The following is a 26,342-nucleotide window of genomic DNA, read 5'->3' as shown; positions in this document are numbered from 1 at the left end:
ACTGGATCCCACCCTCTCTTGCACAGCTTCACCTCCTGATGCCCTAACCTCACTTGCAGTCCTCTAGACCCTAGCCCCAGTCATAGTTGGAGACTTTTGCACATGTTTTCTTTTACCTGGAGCAATGCACTTGGGCCCGTCTTGGCCAGGTGAACAAGAAGCTGAAGATCACCTCAGTGGGCAGTCACTTGTACTGAGACTCCCGGCCCAGCTTTCCTTGTCCCTGCTTACAATCAAGGTCAGCCATGGTCCGTGGGCTTGCAAGAGGACTGTGGAATCTGGTGATTTAATTGTTCTTCTTAGAACATTTGTTGTTCCTTGCCACCTTTGTGTAAAAATAGAACTGAGAATGACTGAGGTGATACGTCACCTTGGAGTCCAGGAGCGTAGAGGTGGGGGCCCCTCCTAGGAAGAGTGTGTGCCAGGCCTCTTTGGTGGCCCCCACCAAGAGCTGTGGGGAGGAAGAGGTGTCGTGAGCTAGCTGAGCTGTCTGGCGCTGTGGTCTAGGTCTATGCCCTGGGCTCAGGTCGTGCACCCCCTCCCCTGCCCCCATGAGTCTCATAACTGCTCTCACTCTGAAGTTTTCTGTCTTGGTTGTAGAGCTATTTCAGGACTTCCTAAGGGGTTTCTTCTGGAGCATCCTGAGTTTTTCCTGGGCTTTCTGCCTTCAGATCCCAAGCCCAGGCAGGGGTGGCTCCCTGAAGGGATGTGGGCACCACCTTAGCTGAGGGCAGTCCTCTCTGACACCTCCTGCCCTGTCTGTCTGCCCGCCTGAAGGCTTCCTGGTTTTCTCTGGTTTTGGGATGCAGAGATTCTCTCTTTCTGGGAAGAAATGGCTCTTTCTGTACACAGGATCTGACGTAGGTTGAGGGCTGTGTCTCTGGCTCAGGCCTGGGCCCTCCTCAGGAGTGTGGGGGAAATGGGTCAGTGCAGTTGATGGGGCATATGGTCTTTGAATACCTCTTGGGACAGTTACCCAGCTGTTTGCTTACCCTTTTGCAGCTTCAGTTTCCTCGCCTACCAAAGGGGAACCACCTTACCAACCTCAGGAAAGGCTGCTGAATATTTTAGCAAATAAACATACAAGATGTTGCAGCAGGTCTGCACCTGTAGACCCAGCTACTTGGGAGGCTGAGGCAAGAGGATCACTTGAGCCCACAAATTCAAGACCAACCTGGGAAACACAGCAAGACCACGTCTCAAAAAACAAACAAAAAACAAAACCAAGATGTTCCGTTAACTTCAACTTTAGATAACACAATGAATAATTTTTTATTTTTTTTTATTTTTATTTTAAAAAGTAAAAGAAGGATAACATAGTAATGGGGGGCTTACCAAATTACAGACAAACTGGTAGGAAATTATCAATGGTTGTTGTTTTACATATTGTTATCTACAAGATAGTTTCTCAGGAAAACAAATAGACAAATAATAGTGAGTCACAGACAAAAGAGGTAGGAGATTATCAATAGTTGCTGCACTACATACATCTATTTAGGAAATAGCATAGGAACAATACAAACATTACAGAGCTATGGACAGATTAGTAGGAAACTATCAATGGCTGCTGTAACACATGGTGGTATCTTCAAAGTGGTTTCTCAGGAAGACAGAGATATGCAAGAAAGATCTAACAAGTAGTTACAGCCTAAGGGTTCTGAAAAATAGTGTATTACCTCCTCACCAGTGACTCCTGTCATTGAGGTATGATGGCTGGAAGGAAGGCCAGGATTGAAAAGAAGGACCAAGAGACTTGCACCTGTGTTTAGCAACAGGCTGTTTTCTTTTTCCTCTATAGTCATGATTACCTGGGGTTCCTCCATGGAGATGAAATTCTGGCCAGAGGGAGAAGGCAGAGTATGCCCCGAGCCCCCTCATTCCTGTTAGACTAACTGATGGGATGGGTCTGAGCTCTGGGGCCTCTGCTTCAGAGGGCAGACCTATCTCCAGCAGTCACCTCTGCATTCGGGGCATGGCCCAGGGGGCTTCTTAGGGCAGTTCCTCTTGAGGTGGCCTGGCTTTTAACAGTGGTAGCAGATGAATGTAGTCATCGAGTTCTTCTTGGGGCTCCAAGAATCAGACTTAGGGTGTGTTTCTCTTAGTGCTGCAGCAAAAGCAGCTGCTTTTTCTCAGTCTCCTTGTTTTCTCTCCTTGGCCTCCTCCTCATCACAGCTATAGAATACTGAGAAGGCAGTTCTTACTAACATCTCAAGTGAGCCATCTGGGGTGAAAGCCATTTTTTTGTAGTTTTTTCTCTCCAGCTTCCCATCACATTGGGACCCCACAACCACTTAGTGTCCTCTCCCCAGCTGTCAGCACAGGCAGCAGGAATCTTGGTACAGACCTCTCCGGAGCTCTGCATGCTCCTCTGCTGCAGCCTATACTGTCAGGGGAAGATGGCTTCCAGGAGGATCTACCCAGGTATTGTGCAAGGTCCTCCTGGTGTCCAGCTTCCGAATGGCTCTCGTGACCCCGGTCAACTAGACTCTGAGTCTCTGGGCTTCGTTTGTACTCCCATGTTCTCCAAGTCCTTGTTCAGCAGCTGCTCCTCAGCTGACTCTGGACCTTTCTGGTTCTCCACAGCAGGGGCAAGAGCGACCCTTTGTGTGGCATGTATTCCCAGGGGTTTCTCCATGTCAGAATGATTTATGCATGTCCGCAGGCGGGCCTCTGCAGCCAGAGCATGGTGGGCCAATTGTGTCATTGCTTCTTTGTGCCATGATAGTTCTCAATTGCGCGGTGGTGGCCGGCCTGAGGGCTGGCACACTCCCGCGTGTGCTGCCACACGGCTTCCCAGGCATCAGGGGCCTGCCTCCTAGGCACCTGCACAGCTGGGGGCCTCAATTTTTTAAAATGTAAGTACTCCCTATGCAAAATTTGGGACATATACATACTAAAAATGTATTTGTTGGCCAAGCATGGTGGTACACGCCTAAATTCTCAGCACTCAGGAGGCTGAGGCAGGAGGATCATTGCAAGTTTGAAGCCAGCCTGGGCTACAAAGTGAACTCAAGGCCAGTCTGAACTGCATAGGGAGACTGTCTCAAAAAGATTAAAAAAAATGTATTTTTGTTTATCCAAAGTTCATATTTAACTGGATGTCCTGCATTTTATCTGGTATCCCTATCATCGCATTCACTAATATGTATGTGACACTTTATGAGGGTGCTGTCTAGATGTTCCTCGCTATTTTACTGCTTTCCTCTCACCCTGGAGGTCAAGCTGATGAAAAGTTTCTGTGGAGCTGTCACAGAAATGTCACTGACTAGCACTGTAACAGAAAAGCCAGTATACTTCAGTTTCTTAGTTGCCCAGGTAATAGTTCATGTTGCAGTTCCAGTTGCTTCTGTCTGCTAGAAATGGTTGGTCACTGTGATGCACATTGTATATAAACCAGTCCACACTTGATAAGCCATTCTGCCTACTTCCTGCTTGTTTATCCAGTATAAACCCTAGACCACCAGAGATCAGGGCCTGATATTCTGGGAATGATCTCGATCAGTACATTTCTGTACTGATAAATAAATAAATCTGTAAAGTAAATAAATCTGATAAGTAAATAAATCTGCCTCCAAATCCTGGGTGTCATTTCAGTGTTTCCACGTGGCGTTGCAGCATGAGTTCTTGCTTCAGTGATAATGGATATTGAAACTGAAGCTACCATATGAACTTACAAGCAAAAGCTTTAATTAGAAAGTTTATTATCGAAAAAGAAACAAAGCTCTTATTTCAAGGAGGACAGCCATTTGCTTGCTTAATTGACATCCTGATTTACTTCTCTCTTGTTGCTCAAAGTTGCAGGTGCTTGTTTACTCTCTCAGGCTGCTGCTTTAAAGTCCTGCTAATGGCCTCCTGTCTCAAAACTACTGAGACTGTTTTGATAGAGTTGAAACTAAAAAATGATGTGATGAATGGAAAGATGGCAGTGAGTAACCTAGCCCTTGCTCTGTGTCTCACACTGATTCATGCATTTTATTTGTTTTTTGTTTAGCAGTCTTGGGGATTGAATTTAGGAGCTCATGCTGCTGAGCAAGTGCTTTACCACTGAGCAACACCTTCAGCCTTTTTATTTTGAGACAGGATCTTGCTAAGTAGCCCAGACTGGCTTTGAACTCATTCATGATCCTCCTGCCTCAGCCTCCCAAATAGGTGAGGTCACAGGTATGTGCCACCGTACCCAGCTCCAAGTACTTTATATATATTAACTCCCTATTATTTGTAATATTCCTATGAAGAAGACACTATCTACTATGAGAACAGTGAACACAAATTAGGGAAGCAATCTGTGTTCATGCTGTTTGTGGGGACACTATTGCTACATCTTGTTTATCAGCTGCTACATTTTTCAAGGTCAAGGGCATGAAAGCCCACAGGGGTGGTTTCACAAAGCAGGTGATAATGCATCATGGTCCCAGGGGGAGGTGTGACTTCCTGGGTTCCCCTGTAATCCTTTCATGGGGAGAGTGTAGTGAGGCATGAGGAGCACACACAGGGGATTTTGTCTTCCTGCCTAGCACCCCTGATGGTGTAGAGACACGGATCCCTGTGCCAGCTCGTCCCAGTTGCCCACACACCCTGAATGTTTACTGACAGCGTCCCTCAGGGGGCAGGCTCCAGGCCTGTGTGAAATCTTCGACTGGAAGTCCTAATTCCTGGTCATTTCAACATACTAATTCAGGAAGAATTGTGGCACTGTGTGGTGTCTTTCTTCTCCTTCAGAACCATTATGATTTTCCAGGGCAGATTTTTTTCCGCTTTATACAATGAGTATATGGAGTGATTGAGGATTTAAAAATCCACAAAACTAGAAGGTAGAAAATTGTGCGCTGCTGTCCCACCTCCCGGAAGATCCCTCCTCTCTGCTCTTGTCTGCTGTTCAGGCCGTGACCACACAGTGCAGCTAACAGCTCTGTCTCCCAGCGCTAACTCTGGATGCTTATGCCAAGGGAGGTAAGTGGGAATGGAAGCCGGGCAACCAACAGAGGGCGCCTCCCCTTCCCCAGAGGCTTGGCTGGCTCCTTGGGGCTGGGTGAGCTGAGTATCTGGTGCCTGCATCTTCCCCTCAAGGCTACCACTTGCCCACCTGTCCTCCCCCAGGCCCACCCAAAAGCAGCAGTGTAGAAATGCCCATTGTTACATGGGACTGCCCACTCCGGTTTCCTGCTTGGGGCCAGATCAGAGTTTCCAGAGCACGAGGAGCCCTACTTGGCCCGAAGCCCAGATTCTGAGGCTTCTCTACCTCTTTTTCTACTTTGGCCCTCTGTTCCTGAGGAGGCCTCTGACCACCAGAGGATGTATGGGTAAAGGAAAGAGACAGCATAGTTGCAGAGCGTGGAGTTGAATCCCAAAGACCCCACTTAACATCCAAACACATCCGGCAGTGAGACATACCTCGTAGGGCTGGTTTGGGGTTGAGAGGGGGAATGGATGCTGTTAGCTGGTAAGAGAAGGGGTGGTTAGAGGACCTCGTTGATCTCCTTAGCTGGATTGTAAAAAGCCTTGACTTCTAGATGGGTGGAACTTTCTGAAAAACCAAAATAGATGCTGGGTAGGTGAGATTTGAGGGCCTCAGCCCTTGGGTACCTGAGAGTGGATGATGTGTCTGGGCTGGGAGTCCTCATAGTTCTGTAGACTAGGAGGCTGGGCTGGCCCCTGTCCTCTTCTTATGGCAGCTGCACCCCTTGTAGGCTGAAAGGTGACAGTGTCTCCGCTGGACAAGTGTCCCACCACAGCAAATTCCCATATAACTGGTTTCCTTGAAGCATAGACCTTGTTAAGCTCTAGTGTTTGCAATGGAACATGCACCATCTGTCCTTCTGTACTTTGGTCAGCAGAGAATGCTAACACCTCCATTAACCCAGCCACAGGCTCTGTGGGGTGTCCACTGCTCATCACCCCCTAGCTTGGCATTGATGCAGTGTCTGGTGATTGTGCGAACTCAGCACCAAAGGGATAGATATTTTGTCCATGTTGTTCTCTTATATCTCTACTTCCCAGAATAGTTCCTAAAACATAACAGTTACTTGTTGAAAATAAAGGAAGGAGTGAATGAGTGATTGCTGGTCTGGATTCATTATTTTCCTCGGGGACAGAGGGACTCTAGTGCAAATATTTGATTCAACAAAGCTGTTACATCTTTGAGCCTCAGTTTCCTTATCTGTAAATTCAGGGTGTAATATGTACTTAATGGCACAGCGTTGAGGCTGACATCAATAGCAGTTATAAAATGTGTGTAAAAAAAAATAAAATGTGTGTGAGTACCTGGCCCATCCATTAAGTCATTTTGTGCCCTGTAGTAATACATACTACCAGAGGTGTAGTGGACGCAAGCCCCCAGGCTGTTCATGGCTTTGTCTGTGTTCTCCCCTCAGGCCCACCTTTGTCTCCAGGTAAAGGCTGCTGAAGGTCCTTCTCCTCTCACCCCTGTTCTCTCCAACAGCACCCTCTGCCAGGAGCGGCATCACTCACGGGGACTTGCAGTTCAGAGGCAGTGTCTCTCATCCCTTGACTGAGCCCTGGCCCCAGAAGGGCTTGCACAAGGCCTCTTTCTGAAGCACAGATCTCTGGGTCTCCTTTTCAGCATCAGTGACTGCAGGCCAAAGCCACTGAAAAACAGCACTCCTAATGTTAATGGTGATAATTGTCAAGAGTTTATGGGGTGCTTGCTGGGTGCAGGCCTCACCTAATTACTTCTTTTTTGTTTTTGTTTTTGTTTTTTTTCTGGTACCAGGAATTGAATTCACGACCTTGCACTTGCTGGGCAGGCACTGTGCCACTGAGCTAAATCCCCAGCCCCTTCACCTACTTACTTCTCTTGCACTTGTGTCTCCGTGACTAACATAGTATTTTAATAGAACTGATTTCCTTTGTAGTCCATGTATTTTACTTGTATGCATTTAAAAACATTCTTCAGAGAAGGGTCCATTGGCTTCACCAAACTGCCCTGGGTCCATGACACACACAAAAATGAAGGGTCCCTACTTGTTACCTGAAGACTGCAAGTCCCAGGTTCTCTGTACTCTGAACAGAATCCAGCCTTTGCCAGACACTTCCAGGCCATGGCTATGACGGTGGCTTTCACTAAGCTGGAGCAGGAGACCTGGGTTCTGGTTTTAGCTTAGCCACTCCCTGGCTGTGTGAGACCTCAGGTGGGTCCTTGGTGTTCTCAACTGTAAAGTGTAAGGGTTGGACTCCTCTCTATGTGTTTTTCATTTTTATTTTACATGTGAAATGTGCCATATATGCAAAAGGGCATATAAGATGGGCTACAAAGTACTGCAAACTCGGGGCTTAAGCAACAGGGATGCATTGTCTTGCAGTTATGGAGGTCAGAAACCTGAGGTCAGGGTGTCTGTCAGCAGGTGGTTCCTTCTGAGGGCTGAAAGGGAGAGTCTGTTGTTTTGGGTTTCACTTCTGCCCTCCAGTGGCTTTGTGTGTGTCTTTGTAGATGTCCCATCCCAATCTCTGCCTTCATCTTCACGTGGCATTCTCCCTGTGTCTTTGTGTCCATGTTTCTCGAATGACAAGTCACATTGGATAAGGGCCCATCCTGAAGACCCTGTATTAACTGGATTACCTATATAAAAATCCTGTTTCTAAATATAGGGCTCATGCTGAGGTATTGGAGTTAAGATTCAAATATATCTTTTTTGGGTTGGGGGAGGGACATACTTCAACCCACAACATTGCAGACAGAGGAACCAACTGTCTTGAATTTTATGTTAGTTGTTTCCTCTTGTTTTACTTCGTAGATATATATTCCTAAATAATATAACTGTACTTTTACCTGCAGTTTTATGTATGTATGTATGTATGTATTTATTTATTTAGGATTTTGTTGTTGTTGTTTGTTTTTGAGATAGGGTCTTACTATGTAGTTCAGCCTGGCCTTGAATTCACTACGTAGCTCAGGCTGGCCTTGAACTTATGACAGTCTTGCTACCTCAACCTCCCAAGTGCTGGGATTACAGGCATGCGCCACCATGCCTAGCTTTTGCCTCCAATTTACATAAATAAAATCATAGTATATTTCTGTGACTTGCGTTTTTCCTGGTTAAAATTGTGTTTTTGAGGTTTATCTTTGTTCTTGCCTATAGCTTTAAATTATTCATTGTTAAAGCTGCCTAGAATTGCATTGTAGAAAGAAACTACAATTTATTTAGTAGTAATAATGTTGCTCCCACTGTTTGGGCCAAAATCCATCAAAAATATTTATTTCACAAAGCAATACCTATTCAATCCATCAAAAATATTTCTTTATTTCTCAAAGCAGTATCTCTCCTTGGTAGGTAAGATAATGCTTTGCAGTACATTCCAAAAGGTGACCTGCCAAACTGATGGCGTGATCACTAGTGGGCTGACCTGCCTCTGGAAATAACACAGGACTGAATGCACCCCGTTGCGAATTGAGTGTCTGCCTGTGGTTCTGTACCTGGCAGGCAGGCCCAGGCCATAGCCCTGCTGGTCTCACCAGCTGTCTGTCTGCACACCCATTCATGCAAGACTACTGTGCCTGCAGGTTCTCATTGTTCCATCTGTCTCGGTTGTTGGCTTCTCCCTGCCCCTGGCTGGGTGTGATCTAGCTGTGGCCTTGCCCTTGTAGTTACAGCATCTCATGGGCTGTGGCCTGAACAACCGGTCTGCTTGGCATGTTAGAAATATGTGCAGTGCTGTATGTATCACCAGTTTAATCAGGTAGCAAGAGAGAGAGGATAGTATCTGGGGCCAGACTGCCTGTGTTTGTCCACACAACAGCTGTGTGACTTTGGGTGAGACACTTGATCTCTCTATACCTCAGTTTTTCATCTGTAAAATGGGAATTATAATAGTGCCATGCCATAAGCCTATGCAAGGATAAAATAATTTGTTGTATATCTGTAGGCTGTTATTACAAGCTAGCTTGTGCAGCAGGGCGTGCAATTGATCTAATTCTTTGCTGGTATCTCTGGACACAATAGCTGTGCTGGAAAGAGGTCAAAACACATGGTTGAAAGGAAGATGGCTGTGTTTCTTTTCTTTTTTTTCTTGGTTTTTCTCCGGTACCGGGAATCAAACTCACAACCTTGCGCTTGCCAGGCGGGCGCTGTGCCGCTGAGCTAAATCCCCAGCCCGCAGGTGGCTGTGTTTAGAAGAGCTGGTTCTGGGCTCAGGCTGCTGCATTCAGCTTCCCCCTCCACTGTTAACTGGCTCTGTGGCCGTGAGTTATTTAACCTCCCTGTGCCTGAATTTACTCTTCTCCAAAATGGGGGCGATGGTGGGACCCACCATGTGATTGTTAAGAGGATTGAAGGAGATAATGCCCACAAAGCTTTCAGCAGTGTCTGGCTCTGCCTTCCACCCTGTTACCCAGTCAGAACCTCAGGAGATGGCTTCAGAAACAAGAAGAGGTTTCATTTTTTCCTGGGACATCATTACCCCCACCCCACCGCACCCCCACCCCCGGTGCAGCAAACAGCCACCCGGCCTGATTCCCTCATAGCAAAGGCTCACTTCTGAGAACTGCTGCCTTCACGAGGGCGCTCTGGCTGGAGGCCTAGGCTTGTAACCCTACCAAATGCGTTCTCCTTAGATACAGCCTTCCTTCTGGTATAGGATAGTGAGGATTCTTGTCTTAATCAGGGTCCCCACTGGCTACCTTGGTCCTCAATGAGTCATTGTCTCATTCAATCCTCATTGCTGGAGTTGACCCCAGGGCCCCCAGGCACCAACTATGCAATGCCTTGCAGTGAGTGCCTTTCCGTTTACCTCTTGGTGACCAGCAATATCTGGTCCCCCACCTGCCTACCCTGTTCTCGTTAGAGATGTGGCTGTAACGAGGATGAAGATAGTATGGGATGTCACTGGCCTGAATCATCCTCCTTTCCAACGCCACAGCTGGTCAGCCAGAACCACCCCTCCTCTCTACTGCCTCCTGCTACCTCGTGACTCCACCAGATCAAAGTCAGGTCAAGTTTCCCTTCCGTTTAAAACCCTTTCCTGGTGCCCCCTTGCCCTCTGGGAGGAGTCTGCTGCCTGACGTAGGCTCCTGGCCCTCCATTGTCTGGCCCTGCCGGCCTCTCCAGCCCTGCGCCTCAGGCCCCTCGTCACCTTCAGCTTTAGTACCTAACACCGATACCTTAGTGTTCCCCAAACTCCGCACCGATTCTTGTCTCTGTGTTTTTGCAGTTCACTTCCCTTTTGGTTTGCCTGATTGCACCTTCAAACCCACCTCATCATCATCTCCTTCAAGCAGGTCCTTGATCCCACAGTGAATCACTTCTCATAATGCTCAATATCATGTGATAGGTCAGAACACAGGTTCTGGAGCAGGTTGTCCTGAGTGTGATCTTGGCCCCAACACTTATTAGCGATGAGATCTTGGAATAGTTACCTAACATTTCTATGCCTTGGTTTCCCCATCTATGAAATGAGAACTCTGGGAGTGCCTACCTTCTTGTGACAATTAAGTGAGCCAGCAAACATTTCAGGGGTATAGTACGTGGGTTTAGAATCCATCCATCCAACATAAGCCTCGTGAGGATAGAGGCTAAATCTGCTTTTCCTCCAGCTATGTACCTAGCATTACTGCCTGGCACATATAAGTGCATGTTGGATATCTTCATTGGAATGAAAGAAAGCCACCTTTATCTTCTTCTCTTCAGGCCTTCTTTTAAATTATTTTTTGGAGATAGGGTCTTGCTTTGTATTCCTTCCAGGCTCAAACTCTCAGTGATCCTCCTGCCTCAGCCTCCTGAGTGCTGGGATTACAGGTGCTTGCCACTGGCCCTGGCACTTTCCAGACCCTTTTCCCTTTTTAGTTGGAGTAGGTTTTTTTAAATTGTTGAGTTGTAAGATTTGTTTATATAGTTGAGATATAAGCCCTTTATCAGATACATGGGTTACAAATATTTTCTCCCATTCTGTGGGTTATCTTTTCACTTTCTTTGATAGTGTCCTTAGAAGGACAAAAGTTTTGTTTTGTTGTTTCAGATGAAATTTTGCTATACTGTCTGGGCTGGTCTTGAGCTCTTAGGCTCAAGTGATCTTCCTGCCTCAGCCTCCCAAATAGCTGGAACTACAGACACTGTGTCACTGCCTGCCTATGGATTTTAAATTTTGATGATGTGCGTTATCGATATTTGTTGTTGTTGCTTGTGCTTTTGGTATCACATATAAGAATCCTTTTCCAAATCCAAGGTCATGGAGATTTACCTGTTGTCCCAGCATCATTTGTTGAAAAAATTGTTCTTTACCTATTGGATGGTCTTGGTGCCCTTGCCAAAAATCACTTGATCATAGATATATAGGTTAATTTCTAGACTCATTCAAATCTGATTTCTAGACTCATTCATCTGTTTGTCTGGAAGCCGCCTCCAGCTCCAGCAGTTTACCACCTCTGCTATTCTGCTCTCTACAGTCCTGAAGCTTCCCACAGGACACCTTACCGGGCCATCCCTCAGCTGAATGCTATCTCCCCAGTGGCCCAAGGAGTTAATCACTTCCCGCATCTGTCAGGGTGACCCTGGGAGAAGGGCTCAGTGTGACTGGTCCCCGGGAGGTATGCTTTCCCTTCTCCTCCCAGCACAGGCCTCTTGCAGGGTGCAAGGTCTCAGAGCGGGGCCTGTTTGTGCAAAGGCCCTGCTCCTGATTGGGTGGAGGCCCTTGATGTGGGTAGGTAGGAGGGAGCATAGGGCTGGAGGAGGCTGTGGGCCGGAGAAGGGCGTGGGGCTACCAGAGGGAAGCATTCCTGGCACTAGAGGCATCTTCTCCAGGACAGCGGCTGCGGGAGGGAGAGCCCTGCATCCATGGGTAGGCGCCCAGAGGCTAGGGGACTCTAGCATTGCCAGCTTTCCCAGCATGGCTTCCTTCCCTGTTTCCTTGGTGTATGTGTGGTAGGTGGGTGGGGGGATTGGATGAGTTTACCTCCTAACTTTCTGAGTGCTTATTCCATGAAGTTGGGGCGGGGGTGTTTTAATAGTGCACGTGGCTCTTGGCTGATAGGTTCTCGGTGTAGAGTAAATAAAACTCAGGGCAGCCAGAGACCCTTTGAGTGGAATAGAGAGGCTGGGAGTATCATGGGAACATTTCAGTTTATAGGAGAGCCCTGGGATGTATGGGCACTCTAACACAAGGAACGCAGGGGACCTACGTGAACAGAGTGGTGAAGCTGCACCTGTTGAATTCTGAGGAGCTGGGTCACCTATGGGCTGCGGGAAGAAAAAGGTTGTGCTCAGCTGGTGGGGAGCTAACTCAGAAGGCGCGGAGGGGGCCACATGGTGGCAGAGAGGCCCACAGTACAGCCTGTCTCCCCCTTGTCCAGATCTCCTAAGGCCTAAGAGATGTTTCTCCCAGAAGTGGCAGCTACCACAGTGACACTATATTCACTGGGGACTGGGAGGAGAACCCACTGCTCACTTCATGGCCCTCGTTCCTTAGATCCAGCCCTTGGAGCCAAACTGAGGGGGAAGCAGAGTTTTTTGTAGTTTGTGTGCCCATCTCCTTCCTTTTCATCTGTTCTCCCCACTCGCCCACCCCTGAGTGGGAACAGAGCTGTGTGAGCAAGTTGGAGTTGCTCACTGCCTGAGAATTGCATCAGCCTCGCCTGGCAGGCTGGAGCAGGAGCCTGTTGCTATGGTGACCACCAGGCTTCGAACCAGTGAGAAGGATGAGGTAGTTACAGGGTGTGGTTTTCTCACCTTGTGATACTGTCGTGTGATAGGCATCAGGTCTGGTAAGTCTGTATTCCCAGCCCTTCCAGGATGTGCCAGCTGCTTCAGTAGGCATAATGGGGCTGTTCCAAAAGCCATATGGACATTGTCCAGGTTGGGTGTGTGTGACCGAGGACATAGGTCGCTGCACCAGGCCCACTTGGTACCAGGCAGTGCTTCCCAGCCTAGTTCTGAGAACATGGGTAAGGTAGGGATTTGACCATGTAAGCCAGAGTCTGGGAAAAGAGAAGGGGTCTGGAAGGGGGACCATTTCCCAGAACAGAAGGCTGCTCTGAATCCCAGCCAATAAAACCTGCCCAGCTGGTGTTGAGAATTTATTCTTAACCACCTGACAGCACAGCATCTTGCTAAAGATAACAGAGAGCTTGGCCAAGCCGCACAATTCTTTGATTCAGATCTTTTCTCTCTTCTTTTGTCTTCAGGGGAAAGGATGTAAAAGTTAGTGTTCTGGGTGCATTGGGCACCTGCTATGGGCCAGGGCTTACAGTAGACTCTGTCCCATCTTCTTGCTGTATTCTTTCCTCCACCCTGGGAGTAGGTGATGCTGTCCTTGTTTTGTAGGAAAGCAAGCTCAGGGACCCAGAAAATTAAAGTGACTTGCTTCCTCAAAGAGTTAAATCTCAATTATTGGGCTCTGTATCCTCTGCTCTCTTGGATTCTAGATACCCCACAAATCAGAAATTCTTAGGAGTCCAGTAAAGAACGCTCACCTATCCTCTGGTGGAAAAGCCACTGCAGTCTCTTCCCCAGGGAAAAACTCAGGGTCTGTGCAGGGACTGAGGCTGTTTCTGATTGCTGAACGGGAAGTGTGAGCAGTATGGGGCAGGTGTGTGGGCAGAGCAGACCCAGAAAGTGCTTGGGAAGATCGGGGAGGACAGTGACAAAGCCCAGACCTAGAACATACGCTGACCTTGTGATTTTTGCTTGGGACCCTCTAGGGATTAGAACTAATTGTCAGATGAGTTCTCAGCAAAGATGGGTTCTGCACAGTGGCTCAGGGCAAGTAAAGTGTATAGAACCAGGGGAGATTCAAGCCTCTTCTATGGCTCAGAAGTCAGAAGATCTGACTTTATGAGCGCACCAGGCGTGGTAATAGTAACTAATACTCTTCTAAGTGTGCTTGGGATGTATTTGCTCATTCCTTCCTCAGAAATTCTGTGAGTTTGTATGCTGATATTTTTCAATTTTGAAGATAAAAGAGAGGCACAGAGAGGTTACATGACTTGTTCAAGGTCACATAGCTCGAAAGAGTTGGAGCCTGGGTTTGAAGCCAGGGAGGCTGCCTTCAGAACATGAGCTCTTAACCACAATGTTCTGTTGCTTGTACTCTTTATCTTCTGAGGAAATGATAGTGAGTCAGCTTGCATGACACCATCCCTTGAGGAGAGTGTGTGTGTGTGTGCGCGCACGCACGCGCACGCATGCATGCATGCATGCACTGTTATATCAGTAGTGGAGGGAGGACTCAGGACTGAGCTTCTGAGTATTGATGACTGCACCCTGTGTGTCTGCAGTAGTCTGCCTGCCTCTCCCTTCTTGCTTCCCTCTCTGTGTGGTTCCCAGGAAGTGGGGTGATCTGCTGCCTTTGCTTTAGGGAATTGGGGTTATTACTGCAGACTATGTATGTGAGTTGCTTGCCCAACCCTGCCAAAGGACCCAGGGCTCCCAGGGAGAGCTCAGATCCAGGTCTGAGAGTGGATGGCAGCCCTAGGAGAGCAGACAGTGCGAAGGGCAGCTGCCACTTGTGGGACAGGTGCTTCTTGTGGTGCTGGACAACCTGTGTGCTGCTCACCCAGTATGCAGCTCTTCCAGCCCCTTCTGCTGGCCAGCTCTTCCAGCTGGCCTTCTGCTTGGTGTCTTGCCCAGGACTGGGACTGTGATGAGAAATAACAACAACAGTAAAGTCAGTGACAGCAATAACAGCCATTAACTACTTATTACATGCCAGGCACTGTTCTTCGAGCTTTACTTGAACTTTTCCTGAGATTTTGAGTGCTAGTATTATCTTCATTTTCTAAATGAGGACACTAAGGCATAGAGAGACTAAGCAAGTTGCCCAAGGTCATCCGCCCAGCCTGGCTCCTGAGTCAGTGCAATGTAACCACATACAGTACTATCTCCTCCTAGAGGAAGCATCTTGGCCCTAGCAACCCTTTTCCTACCCTTAATTTAGAATCTTGCACTCATTTTCCCTGTGCATAGGTCCTGCCTATGAGATATGGCTTCTGATATCAACCAGACCCTGGTTTTTGCAGGAGCTGTGCCCCTTCTCAGCCCTCATGTCACATGTCTGGGAATGCAAAGGATGTTTCCCGAAGCTCTCCTAGGAGCAGAGAGCCTGGCCCATTGCTGCCCCATTGGCACCTGGTGCCTGTCTTCTCTAGTCTGTGGTCTGCAGTTACCCTTCAGTTGAAGGCCCATGACTGACCCTGAGCTGCCTTCCTATAGGAGGTCAGGCTGGCATTCCTTATTGACGGTTGAGAAGATGGAACTCTACAGATCTGAGTAGGGGACTTGGGAGGTGGCAAAAGTTGGGTAGATGCAGAGAAAGTGGTGGCATTGGGGAAGTTTCCTTTGGGCCTTTCTGCATGGTCTCTGAGACATTGCCCACTGGCATCAGTTGGATGTGAAATAGGTTGAACTCTGGAGTGGGTGCCCAGGTCGTGCCTGATGGCAGGAGTATTGGAGCCAACAAAAGCCTGGCTGCCCCTACCTAGGGCTGATCCAGGCTTTTCTTGCACTGGGATGTTGGCAGCAAAGCAGGAATGAGCTCTTTAGGTGGAACCTGCCTTTGTAACTCAGAAATTGACTCCAAAACCCTCTTTGGAAGCTGTGGACTATGGGCTTGGTTCAGCCCTCTTGCCTCCTGCTAATCCCCATGTAAGGGTTCCTATCTCTGGTGTTGCTCTCTCCTTCCCTGTCTACTTTTTTAAAAAGGTATTTTATTCTATTTTAAAAAATTGAGATAAAAATACATGTCTGACATTTCCTGTCATCATCATTTTTAAGTGCACAATTCTGTGCCCTTAAGTATATTCATACAGTTGCAAAACCATCACCACCCATCTCTAGAACTCCTCTCATCTTGTAAAAGTGAAACTCTGCACCCATTAAACAGTGCCCCATTTTCCCTTACCCCCAGTCTCTGACAATCACCATTTTACTTTCTTTCTCAATGAATTTGGTTACAATGGAATCACATAGTACTTATCTTTTTGTGTGTGTGACTGGCTTATTTCACTTAGTGTGACGTTCTCAGGGTTCATTCGTGTTGTAGCATGTGACAGGATTGGCTTCCTTTTGGGGGGTTAGGAAGAATTACTGGGGACTGAACCCAAGGCCTTCACACTGAGCCACATCCCAAGTCCTTTTTCTATTTAAAAAAATTTGAGACAAGGTCTTGCTAAATCACTAAATTGCCCAAGCTGGCCTGCAAATTGTGATCCTCCTGGCTTAGCCTCTTGAGGGCTGGGATGACAGGCATGCGCCACCATGCCCAGAGAATTTCCTTCCATTTTGAGGATGAAAAAAGTACCACTGTATATATCCTCACACTGCTGGGCTATTATGAGTACTGTTGCTATGAACATAGGTATTTCCCTGTCTACTTTTGGGCTTGCTGCTCATGTCCATGGTAGGACCATCCATGGAGCTTTTTCTTTTTAAAAAAAATTTTTTTCTTTTTTTTTTTGAGACAAGGTCTCATTCTATACTTCAGGCTGGTCTTGAACTCACCATGTAACCCATGCTAGCCTCAATTCACGGTGATCCTCCTGCCTCAGCCTCCTGAGTGCTGGGATTACAGGCATGTGCCACCACACCCAGGTCCATGGAGCTTATTCTCAGATGGACCGATTGACTTGTCCTGGGAAGAGTGGGTGGGTCACCCTGTTGGCAGGAAGGGCTTGACTCTTTTCTCTCTCTCTCTTTTTTTTTTTTTTTTCATTTTAAACAAGAAGTTTATTTAAACAAACACAACACTTAAAGGGAAAACTACCTAGGATTCTTTTTTTTTTTTTTTAAAGAGTGATTTACTCCTACTTAAAAACAGATTGCCCAGGGGCTGGGGATTTAGCCCAGTGGCACAGTGCCTGCCTAGCAGGCACAGGTCGTGAGTTCGATTCCCAGTACCGGAAAAAAACAAAAAACAAACAAACAAAAAAAGACAGATTGCTCTACATGTAACAGCTACATACAAAAGAGTTATAAAATTGTCCTTGGTTTTACAATGATGAATGAAAAGCACTAAAATTCTCTCATCAAACAAGGTATGCAAGGATTTTTATGTTGTTGTCTTTTCTGTTAAAACAGTGAGAGCAAAAGAACTTACTGGAATATAAATGTAAGAGCTGATGAGCATGCCACTAATGGAGAAAGGCCATTATTTTCACAGAACCAGTAATTCCCCGTCCCATCTCCATTTGATGTCAATCAAAACATATTGTTGGCCATTCAGTTAAAAAAAAAAAAAAGCAATATGCTTGTGCATATACACCAGATACTTTATGTACAATAAAGGAATGGGGAAGAGGTAAGTGAAAGAACAGAGAAAACTATACTGTAGTAGTTGGGATGTGGTGGAACCAAGCTGCAGTTTTCTAATTAAGAATGCATTCTTGGTCTTAAGATCAGAGTTCTGGAGTAGGGTTGTTGCAGGTTCCCTTTTTAGTAGACACCTCCTGTCTGCTGCTGGAACACATCAATTGCATCTTCATCCTCCATTTCCAACTGTGCAGGTGTGTCTGTTTCATTGATTGGCTGTCCATCAAATTGGAATCTGATCTGCCTCACTGAGAAACCCTGTCGTTCACAATAGGCTTTCATTAGTTTACTAAGTGCCGTATGCCTCTTAATCTTAAACTGCACCACAGAACCATCCTGCCCTGCCACCTTCAAATTAATAGGATCGTTGTTCTCAGTCTTGACTCCTTCCTTGGGCTTTCGTCAGCCATAACGAGCGCCCAAGTCTTCTTAGCTGCCGCTTCACGAAAGAGGTACCAGGTCCACACGAATGAGCACACAAACAGCACCAGGAGCTGCAGAAGGAGGCAGCAGCAGTGGCCAAGGGACGGGCTTGGCTCTCTGATGCCAGCTTCTATCAAACACTAAGCTTTTTGGGCTCTTGGTATAAAACTGCTTGCTAGAGAAAATTCTAGATTTCCTTTCCCTCTGTCCCCAGAAGAGGGTGCTGAGTTGCTGGCTCTTCCTCAAACAGAAAGGTGGCTGCGGCTTACTATGGGGCTGGCATGGGCAGTGTTAGGAGAAAGGAACTTGCAGGAGCTGGTGGGACGCAGGCCAGTTATGCTGTGGGACCAAATGAATCCTGACATCCCCAGGGCTTAACACAAGGAGGCTGTTTCTGCTCACTGACTCACTGCAGGAAAGCAGGGCCTCTGTCCTGCATGGTCACTCAGGAATCCAGGCTAATAGAGATCACATCTTCTGGAACCTGTGGCCTCTAAGGTCACTGCAGCAAGAGGAGAGAAAACAAATTGTGCATGGTTTTTCTCTGCCGCAGTCAGGAAATGACACGTGTCATGTTCACTTACACTTTTGTTGGCCAGAACTGATCAAATGGCTGTGCCCAGCTGCACAGTGACTAGAAAGCATAGTCCCTGATGCATCTGTAAGGAGAAGAGGATGAGGTAGAACTGAGCACTGGTCATGTTCATCGAACAGAGGGAAATTCTTTGTGTGAAGGAAGAAGGCCCTTGAGAAGCTTACTCTGGCCTAGAAGATGGTGGCAGGTGGATTTGTGTGTCACTGACTTGTAGGAGGGGCAGAATCATTGTCATCTTCATCATGTGCCAGGACTGGGCTGAGCTATTTATGGGCATTGTCTCATGGAATCCTCACAAACTCAAGGCCACACTCTTTCCCTAGGACCACATCCCTGTAAGTGGTGGTTGAGCTTGATGTTGGGCGGTGGACCTATGGAAATGCCAAGGGCTGGTCAAAGCAGAGGGCACCAAAGATAACAGGGCCATAGCAGGTGAGTGTGCCTGGGTACAGTGTGTGTCCACACAAGCACATGAGGATATGGGCAAAGAGCAGACCCAAGCTGGCTGGGCTTTTTCTTTCCCCAGCTTAGCCCTTACCTGGCTTTGCACTATCCTGGAGGAAAGGTGATGCTGGTGTCCAAGGAGCCAGGTGATTAACCTGGATAAGTCCTCTCATCTTGGAACAGGCAAAATCACTGGCACTCTGGAGCTGAGAGAGAGGAGATGGTGAATTTATTTATTTTTCCAGTAATGGAGTTTGAACCCAGGGACACTGTGCCACTGAGGTGCATCCCCAGACCTTGTGTTTATTTTGAGGTAGGGTCTTGTTGCCCAAGCTGGCCTCAAATTTGCAGTCCTCCTGCCTTGGCCTCCCAAGTAGCTAGGATTATAGATGTGGCCTACTGAGCTTAGCCAGCTGAAGGAGGTGAATGTTGAGGGATTCCTTCATCGCCTGTTCAATAGTAGAATTTTTCCCCCCAGTGTTGGGCAATTGAACCCAGTGTCTCCTCATGGTAGACAAGCCTTTTACCACTGAGCCATATTCCCAGCCCTAATAGAACTCTTTGTAAGGTCTTGGGTGGGTGGGGGTATGGGTAGAGAGCCAGCAGTTTGAGCTGAATGCCACAGAGAGTGGCCTCCTGGCATCAGTAGGTCAGGGCTTTTCTGTGGATGCAGGTATGAGAGCATGTGAGAGGATGCAGGATAGAAAGGCCCTGGCCCACTTTTGCAGAGAGGCGGGGGCCTGGAGCACTTGGCTGTGGGGTTGAAGGGAGTCTGGGTAGATGGCAGGGTACATGTGAGTTCTGGTCCTGGCTGCTGCCAACCTGCAGAGTCACTTTGAGAACCTTACTGACCCCACTGAACCTTATTAACTGTTTTCTGAACTGTCCCTTCCTGCTCCTCAGTGCTAGATTGAGAGTCATTTAATTTTTCATGAATATCCTAAGGAGTCTTGAAACCATAGATGGGAGAGGGGCTCTGAGGAGGCCTCCTTAGGCAGGTGATAAGTGTGGTTGCTTTTGAAGGTCGTGACCATAATGGTCCCTTGATTCTTCCAGGTCATCATCTCTTGGCTGCTCCCCCTTCCGCAGCTCTGGGGCTGAGCGGCATTTCCCACAGGGGGAAAGGGAAAGAAAAGCAGAGCCTTAAATCAAATCAGTCCAGGATCATCACTTGCTATCAGTTCTTGAGAGGGTTCAGAGGGGAGGCAGGAAAGCAGGTTAAAACTGTTGAACTTCAACAGAGGTTAGAACTCCTGTAGGATTTGTCAAAGTGACCTGGCACTCAGGCCCTAAATAACTGAATTGGCTGTTACCGGAAGAGATTAGGGGGACTTTTAGGGGATCTTGTCAGGCAGCCAGCAGTTAGTTACCAAGCTTGTGCTTGGGAGCTGCCACAGCTGTTCTTGCCCTCCAGACGCTTGCCACCTAGTGGGGAAACCAGTGTTTCTGTCCATCTCTCAGAACTGGTAAAGCCTCTCCTTTCTCCAGCCAGAGCCCTGTGGCACACCCCATCCTCTTTCCTTCTGCTTCTGTCTCTTTTATCCATGTCCAAGACCGGAGATTCCTTTATTTCAGGCCTTGGAGTGCTGGGCTTCTCTAGGTGACCACAGTCTGTGCCTCTCTTCTCTCCCCAAGGGATCCTGGAGGTGGATGATGGGATCACATCTCCATGACAACCAGAGAGGCCTTGCTACACCCCTGTAGGGGGTAATGGGAGTGTGGTGTGACTGTTCCCAGCAGAGGGGGTGGAGCCAGAACTGAGAACTGGTGACTTTTGCTGTCTTCCAGGAATGAACGATCCCATTGGCGGGTATCCAGCTAGCCCTGGGCTTTGGTTACTGCCAGATTCCAAACATAGCTGGAGACCTCAGGATAAAGGTAGGGGCCACCCTATAGGTCTAAGCAGCTGCTATAGGTTGAACTCAAGGGACCTGAGTGAATGAGCCACAGGCTGCCCTGCCTGACTTCTCATGTTGTGTGATCAGAGCAAAACCCTTTTTGTTTGCCTTTTTCTCCTCTCTTCCTAGGCAAACCCCACAGTCCCTCAAGAGTTTGTTCAAGCCCCACATATTACAAGTGGCCTTCCCTGTAGTTAGTGAATTGATTGCATGCTGTCTGACAGCTTCATAAGACTGTTTGAAAGTCTTAGTTCCACTGGGCTTTCAAGACCATAACCTCCAGGTTCTTGTCTAAAACTCTTAGATCTCAGCCTTCCTATACAGTAGAACTGCTGGAGGAGCTTTTCCAGCCCTGATGCTCAGGCCATTTCATGCTAATCCAGTCTCAGGGAGCCACACATCAGGATCTCCACCCCAGTGCGCTGTGAAGGTATCTTAAAACTCAAGACATAAACTCTGATGGCCGTTGGTGCCTTATTCTACTCTGAGCCAACTTAAAGGAGGCTGACCAGTTAACAACTGGGTCTGCTGATGGAAGGTTTTCTGGAGCCTTAGCTATAAATTGCCAAAGCCCTGCTTTTGTTTTCTAAGGACAAGAAGATCCTTGAGGGTACTTAGTACTCAGGAACGAGACCAGGGTTGTAGTGATAATAGCTACTGTTGATTGCTTGCTCCGGGCTCAGTGCCTTACGTTACATATATTTTTTCATTCACTCCATAAAAACCTTGTGAGTTCATAGGCATTGTTTGCTATCCTCATTTTACAGATGAGAAAACTGAGGCTCAGAATGGCTAAGCAGCTTGTCTAGAGGCTTTCACATGGGAAAATTGATAGGGCCTGAGTCTGACTCCAAAGCCTCTGCCCTTGACCACTGCACTGCTGTGGTCCCCTCAGCTCTCTTTCATCAGTCATAGGGCAGAGGGTGTTAGGAATTAGGTGGCTTCTCTCTCAAGAAAGGTCCTGGTCCCCGTGACACCTCCCTTTGATGGTGGGCCATAGCTGAGGGCTCCCAGAGGTATCATCCGGGTCAGCTGGGGTCATCTGCTCCCTGAAGGTGCCAGCCCCATTCTTTTCTGTGCCTTTGTGGCTCCAACTCAGCTTCCTTACTTTTACAAATACGATTGTGCCCCAGGCACTGTGCCAAATTCTTTAACCTACTTTATGTTATTTAATGTCATTCTCACCAGCACCCTGTGACATGGTATTGTTATCCTCATCTCACAGATGAAAAACTGAAGCTCAGAGAGGCAGTGACTCACAGAGGCCCGAAACCAACCAGTTGAGAATCCAGAGCTGGCATCCAACCCAGATCTCTTGGCTGCGGGGCAGCTCAGCTCTGGTGCTGGTGAGAGACTTGGAACTCTGAGTCCCTTGGGGGCTTGGTTTGCATTAGGCTAGGGGGAAGCCAAGGATGAGCAAACAGCTGAGGGTGCAGGAGACTGTGAAAATGGGTTTGGATGTGAAGGACCTGAGAGTCACTGCAGAAGTTGTCAGCCTCAGAATAGATAACAGGAATGGAGCCGAAGTCCGGATACCCAGGAGGCAGTGCTCGTGGAGGCTGCAGGAGTCCGGGTCTCGCTCAGACTCAGAGTGATCCCTGTATTTGTAGGAAGGGGGGGCAGTGACAAGACACTGAAAGGCCCATTTAGAGCAGCACCATGTGGGGAGGGCGGGCAGGGCAGCGTCCGTCCGTATGTCTCCCCTTCCGTCAGTGACTGTGGACTGTGTTGCAGCTTCCTTGCAACAGTCACCAGCTGCCCTGCCCTGCTCAGAATCATGGAGACTTGGCCTGGGCTTAGCCCTGGGTGTGTGACTTGATGGATTGCTCTGCCCTGGTATCAGCTTTGTGATTGGGAAATCACTGCATCATTCAGCACGAGGAAGGATCCAAGCATCTCTTTGTTGCAAGCAGGCAGTAGCCCTTGCACAGGGAGGGAGCTGTTCTCTGGTTCTCCCAGGAGAAGCATCCCTAGCTCTGGCTCTGCTCTGGAGTTGCCCTGGCTACCAGCCTTCTCTGGGCCATGCCTAGGAACCCTGGACCTCTAGGAAGAGTAACTCCCCCTCGTCATCTCTTCTCTCATGGGCCATATGTGTAGTCCTCACGACAATGACTTGGCCTTTGGTCGCTCCTAGGATGTGGGAGTGCTGACCCAAAGTCCTCGGTGTCCTCTGAATTCTCAAACCAGTCTGAGGCTTAGGACAGAGATATAAGCTGGAAAAATATGTACCAGAGTTGTGAACATGTAGATGGTAGCCAAGAGACTGTATGAGACACCAATGGGGTGAAAGAAGAGAAGGAAGAGATCCAAGTTCCAAGGGGTGGCCCAAAGAAAAGGGTTGAGGAGACAGGAAGATCAAATGCAAGAGCTGTGATTCAGTGTTGGCTAAGGAAGGAAAATATCAGCAGCATGGTATCCTGGAAGTCAGGCGACCTCAGTGCTTCTGGGAGGAATTGTCCACCATCTTGAAGGCTGCTGGGAGTGAAGTGAGGACTAGGAATCTACCATGCTTTGACCTAAAAGACTCCATAGGGTCTCACCTGCCCTTTAGGTGTTAGGTGGTTGGTGCTTGCCAGTTGCTTCGTTGGGTTCTGACTTTGTCTCTCCCCAGAGAACTGGGTGGGAGATGAAGGCTGATTCTGAGAGATGGTGCATTTTTGTTTTAGCCAGTCTTCCCTATGTGACACCCTGTCCGGGTTAGATAGCTGTTCTTTTCAAGTACAGATTGAGATAATGACCTTATCATTGTAAATTTGATGGCAGCTTTTGTATCTGATAAACTGCTCCTAGCATCCCCCAAAGCATAACCTAACCCAGATGGTACCCCAAGAAGTGGAAGCTGAGTTCTGCCAGTTGGTTCCCTGACCTCAGGGTCACCAGGCCCCAGATCCACAGCTCCAAAGCGGACACCTGTCCTGCTGTAGGTGGGGTTTCCAACAGGCAGGACCTTGCCTCCTCTCCATCCAGACCTGTCTAAACTTGAACGTAAGGCTGTTCACAGTAACCTGGTCATCCTTTCTGTCCACAAGACTCTCACTCATCCGGGCTCGGAAGACCCCATTCCTGTCTGTGTTTTTCATAAACCCTCCCACATCCAGCCTTCCTTTTTATTCCCACTGCTGCTGCCCTTAACAACCTGTATGAGGACTGTTTACTCCACTACAAATTATCTAATGTACCTGGCTTGGCTTCATTTCTCTTTGGACCTGAGCATCCCCTCTGCACCAAAGCCACTTTGTTGTTTCGGCTTTAGTGACCCTCAAGACCTGAGCTTCAACGCTGTCACCAGTGCCCTGAGCAGAGCCAGTGCCGTCCTGCTTGGTTCTGTATACTCAGACCCTCTGGCAAGCAGACCTCTTCTCCTCTATCCCCCTCGACACAGGTTATTTCTTCTGCTCTTGAGTCCCTTGAGGGCAAACTGCCTGTTGTTCTTTCTGTTTACATGGGTTCTACATATGAGAATGGTTAACAGCACAGGGTCTAAGCATCAGACTATCCGTGTTTCATTGGTTTTCAACTTAGCCATTGAATCTTGGGCAAGTAACTTAACTCCCTACACCTTCATTCCCTCAACTGTAAATGAAAATCATAGTGGTACAACTAATTTGGTTCTTAAAAACATTTTTAGGTGAACCTGTCTTAAACATACAGCTAAATGAATATTTTTACGTGTATCTCTTTGTATAGTCAACACCCAGATCAAAACATGGAACGTTCCTGTTACCACCTTCCTCCCCCAAATTCCTTCATGCTCCCTTCCATTAACACACTTTCTCTCCACAGCCCGCTTCCAGCTGTGGACTTCTACCATCCATTTATTTTGCCTGGTGTGTGTGTGGTGGTGGTGGTAGTGGAGGGATCGAACCAAAAGCCTTATGCATCTTAGGAAAGTGCTCTGCCTCTGAGCCACATTCCAGCCCTGGCCTGTTCTTGAATTTCATACAATTAAAATTCAATAATGTGTCCTCTTTTTGCTGGGCTTCTTTTGTTCCACATCATGTTTGTAAGATTCACCTGCCCATTCTTACTGTACAGGTGAAGTGAGGTAATGCAGTCTCGTTCCTGCATAGTCACAAGTGATAGACAGTTCCTGTGTATAGATCATGGGAGATCCGTGAGGGCGTGAACAGCTCTCCAAAGACTTCCAGTGCTGCTTTGGTGGGAATGATGGTCAGGCCTGGGCTTCCCTCGGTGTTTCTCCCCTCCTCTACTTTAGTTCCCACGTGGAAAATAAAGTTCTCCTCTGCAGTCAGCCCCTGTATCATCCCTGCTGGGACGGTAAGAACAACCAACACCTGAAAGCTATCTTCGTTCTGTATCTTGGAGTGCTAAGAAGAGGTGGGAAGGGCCCCCGGGCCTTCCCTCAGCATCTGTTTGGGGGTTGGGAGGTCCCAGCATGTTTTTCTTGTTGTGTCCATTGGTCGTCACAGCCTGACCCCTGCCATTTGGGCGCTGCTCTGCACCGAGCAGAGCTTCCCGTGGTAGAAGTGAGGGCTATCACTTGAGTTTGAACCTACCTCCCACGGACCATTTCTCTGCATTGCCAGAAGAGAACACATTGCAGGTCCCCATCGCAGTTCCTCTTGGCATCTGTCCTGTCACCTCCAGGATAGAGACTCCATTGGGACCTTGGAAGAGGCACCCCTATATTTGTATGGGGTTCCTTGTCTGGGTAACTCCTAGGAGATCTGTAGGTCTCAGGTTCTGCCTATGGAGGACCGTGCATTGAGAATTATCTAGAGTCAGCATTACTTAGCAGTGCTGTGGTTTGCACCAAGGTCATGGGCTAGATGAACAGACTCCTCTGAGTCCTGCCCAGCTCTCAGCCGTGCCCACGAGGGCCTCAGTGAGTTGGTGTGTGCCCACCGCTCAGTGCTGTCACCTCACCCTTGCTCACTCAGTGTTCCAGCCATGCCTGGCTATTTATAGTCCGCTTAAAGAGCCCTGCTGTTTCATACTGTGTGCCATTGCCGAGCCTCCTCCTGTTGCTTAGAACTCTGCTCCCATCTCTCACCCACCTGCCAGGCACCCACACATCTTTTAGGAGTCAATAATAATAATAGCAGCTAAGATTTATTGGGTGCTTACTATGTGCTGAGTGCTTTGCCTGTGTTATCCAACTGGAATCCCAGTGGCCCTGTGGACTCCTTACCTTTGTCTTCCACCTGTTCATCTTCATTTGTTTTGCTATTATCTATTGATAAGTGGCTACCTTGTGCCAGGAACTCTTCTGGAGCCACAGAGAGGTGGAGAAGTTGGTAGAATGTAAACCGGAACTTATGCCATCTGGCCTCAGGGTCCTTGCTCTTAGCTGCAGTGGTCAGCTATCTCCAGCACTGTTGCTGGAGCCCCTCTGGCCGTCTCCCTACCCTGCTGTCCCCTCCCCCCGTTCTCTGCCTCACTGTGCCTCTGAGGTGATATTGCTGATGAGACTGTCTTCCTGGGCTGCAAAGATACCACTTAGAAATGTGTTCATTTTAAGTAGCAAAAAATCCAGTATATAGGGTCTTATCTTTCCTGCTTAGCAAGAAATGAGGTGAGCTCTTTCTAATGCAGCTCAGCAGCTCAGCAGCATCAGGGAAATATGAGTGTTTTCTCTTGACCTTTTCCTCATGGCATCTGTAGCTCCGGTCATCATATTTGAGTTCAAAGCAAGAAATCCCCTTTTAATCATCAAGGTAAAATGCCTTGCCAGAGCTGTTGGCATACTTTACTTGGCTCTCATTGGCCAGA

General features: G+C 48.0%; 2 protein-coding genes across 2 annotated transcripts in view; one reads left to right on the top strand and one right to left on the bottom strand.

Annotated features, from left to right (window-relative positions):
• Abr (active BCR-related) overlaps nucleotides 1–26,342 on the top strand; it is a gene marked incomplete in the record, with an annotated part of 207,359 nt that overhangs the window by 71,104 nt on the left and 109,913 nt on the right.
• LOC102026322 (small ubiquitin-related modifier 2-like) lies at nucleotides 17,334–25,181 on the bottom strand. Its single transcript, XM_013503345.1, has 3 exons — nucleotides 25,127–25,181; nucleotides 22,146–22,207; nucleotides 17,334–17,645 (listed from the first exon to the last, which is right to left on the bottom strand). The coding sequence occupies exons 1-3, from the start codon at nucleotides 25,179–25,181 to the stop codon at nucleotides 17,373–17,375; spliced, it is 390 nt and encodes a 129-aa protein (XP_013358799.1). The 3' UTR covers nucleotides 17,334–17,372.

The sequence above is a fragment of the Chinchilla lanigera genome, unplaced genomic scaffold (genome assembly GCF_000276665.1).
Source record: "Chinchilla lanigera isolate Chin_1 unplaced genomic scaffold, ChiLan1.0 scaffold00080, whole genome shotgun sequence".
In the NCBI taxonomy this organism is placed as follows: Eukaryota; Metazoa; Chordata; class Mammalia; order Rodentia; family Chinchillidae; genus Chinchilla; species Chinchilla lanigera.
The sequence above is the reverse complement of the archived record's forward strand: the minus strand, read 5'-3'. Positions and strand labels throughout refer to the sequence as shown.

Excerpts from the sequence above, each read along its gene's own strand:
- LOC102026322 (XM_013503345.1), bottom strand. The coding sequence starts at position 25,181 with ATGGGGACCTGCAATGTGTTCTCTTCTGGCAATGCAGAGAAATGGTCC. Across the intron at positions 22,208-25,126 it reads AGAGAAATGGTCCGTGGGAG|GGATCACTCTGAGTCTGAGC; the intron begins GTAGGTTCAAAC and ends CTACAAATACAG. Across the intron at positions 17,646-22,145 it reads CCACGAGCACTGCCTCCTGG|CCCAAGGAAGGAGTCAAGAC; the intron begins GTATCCGGACTT and ends GGCTGACGAAAG.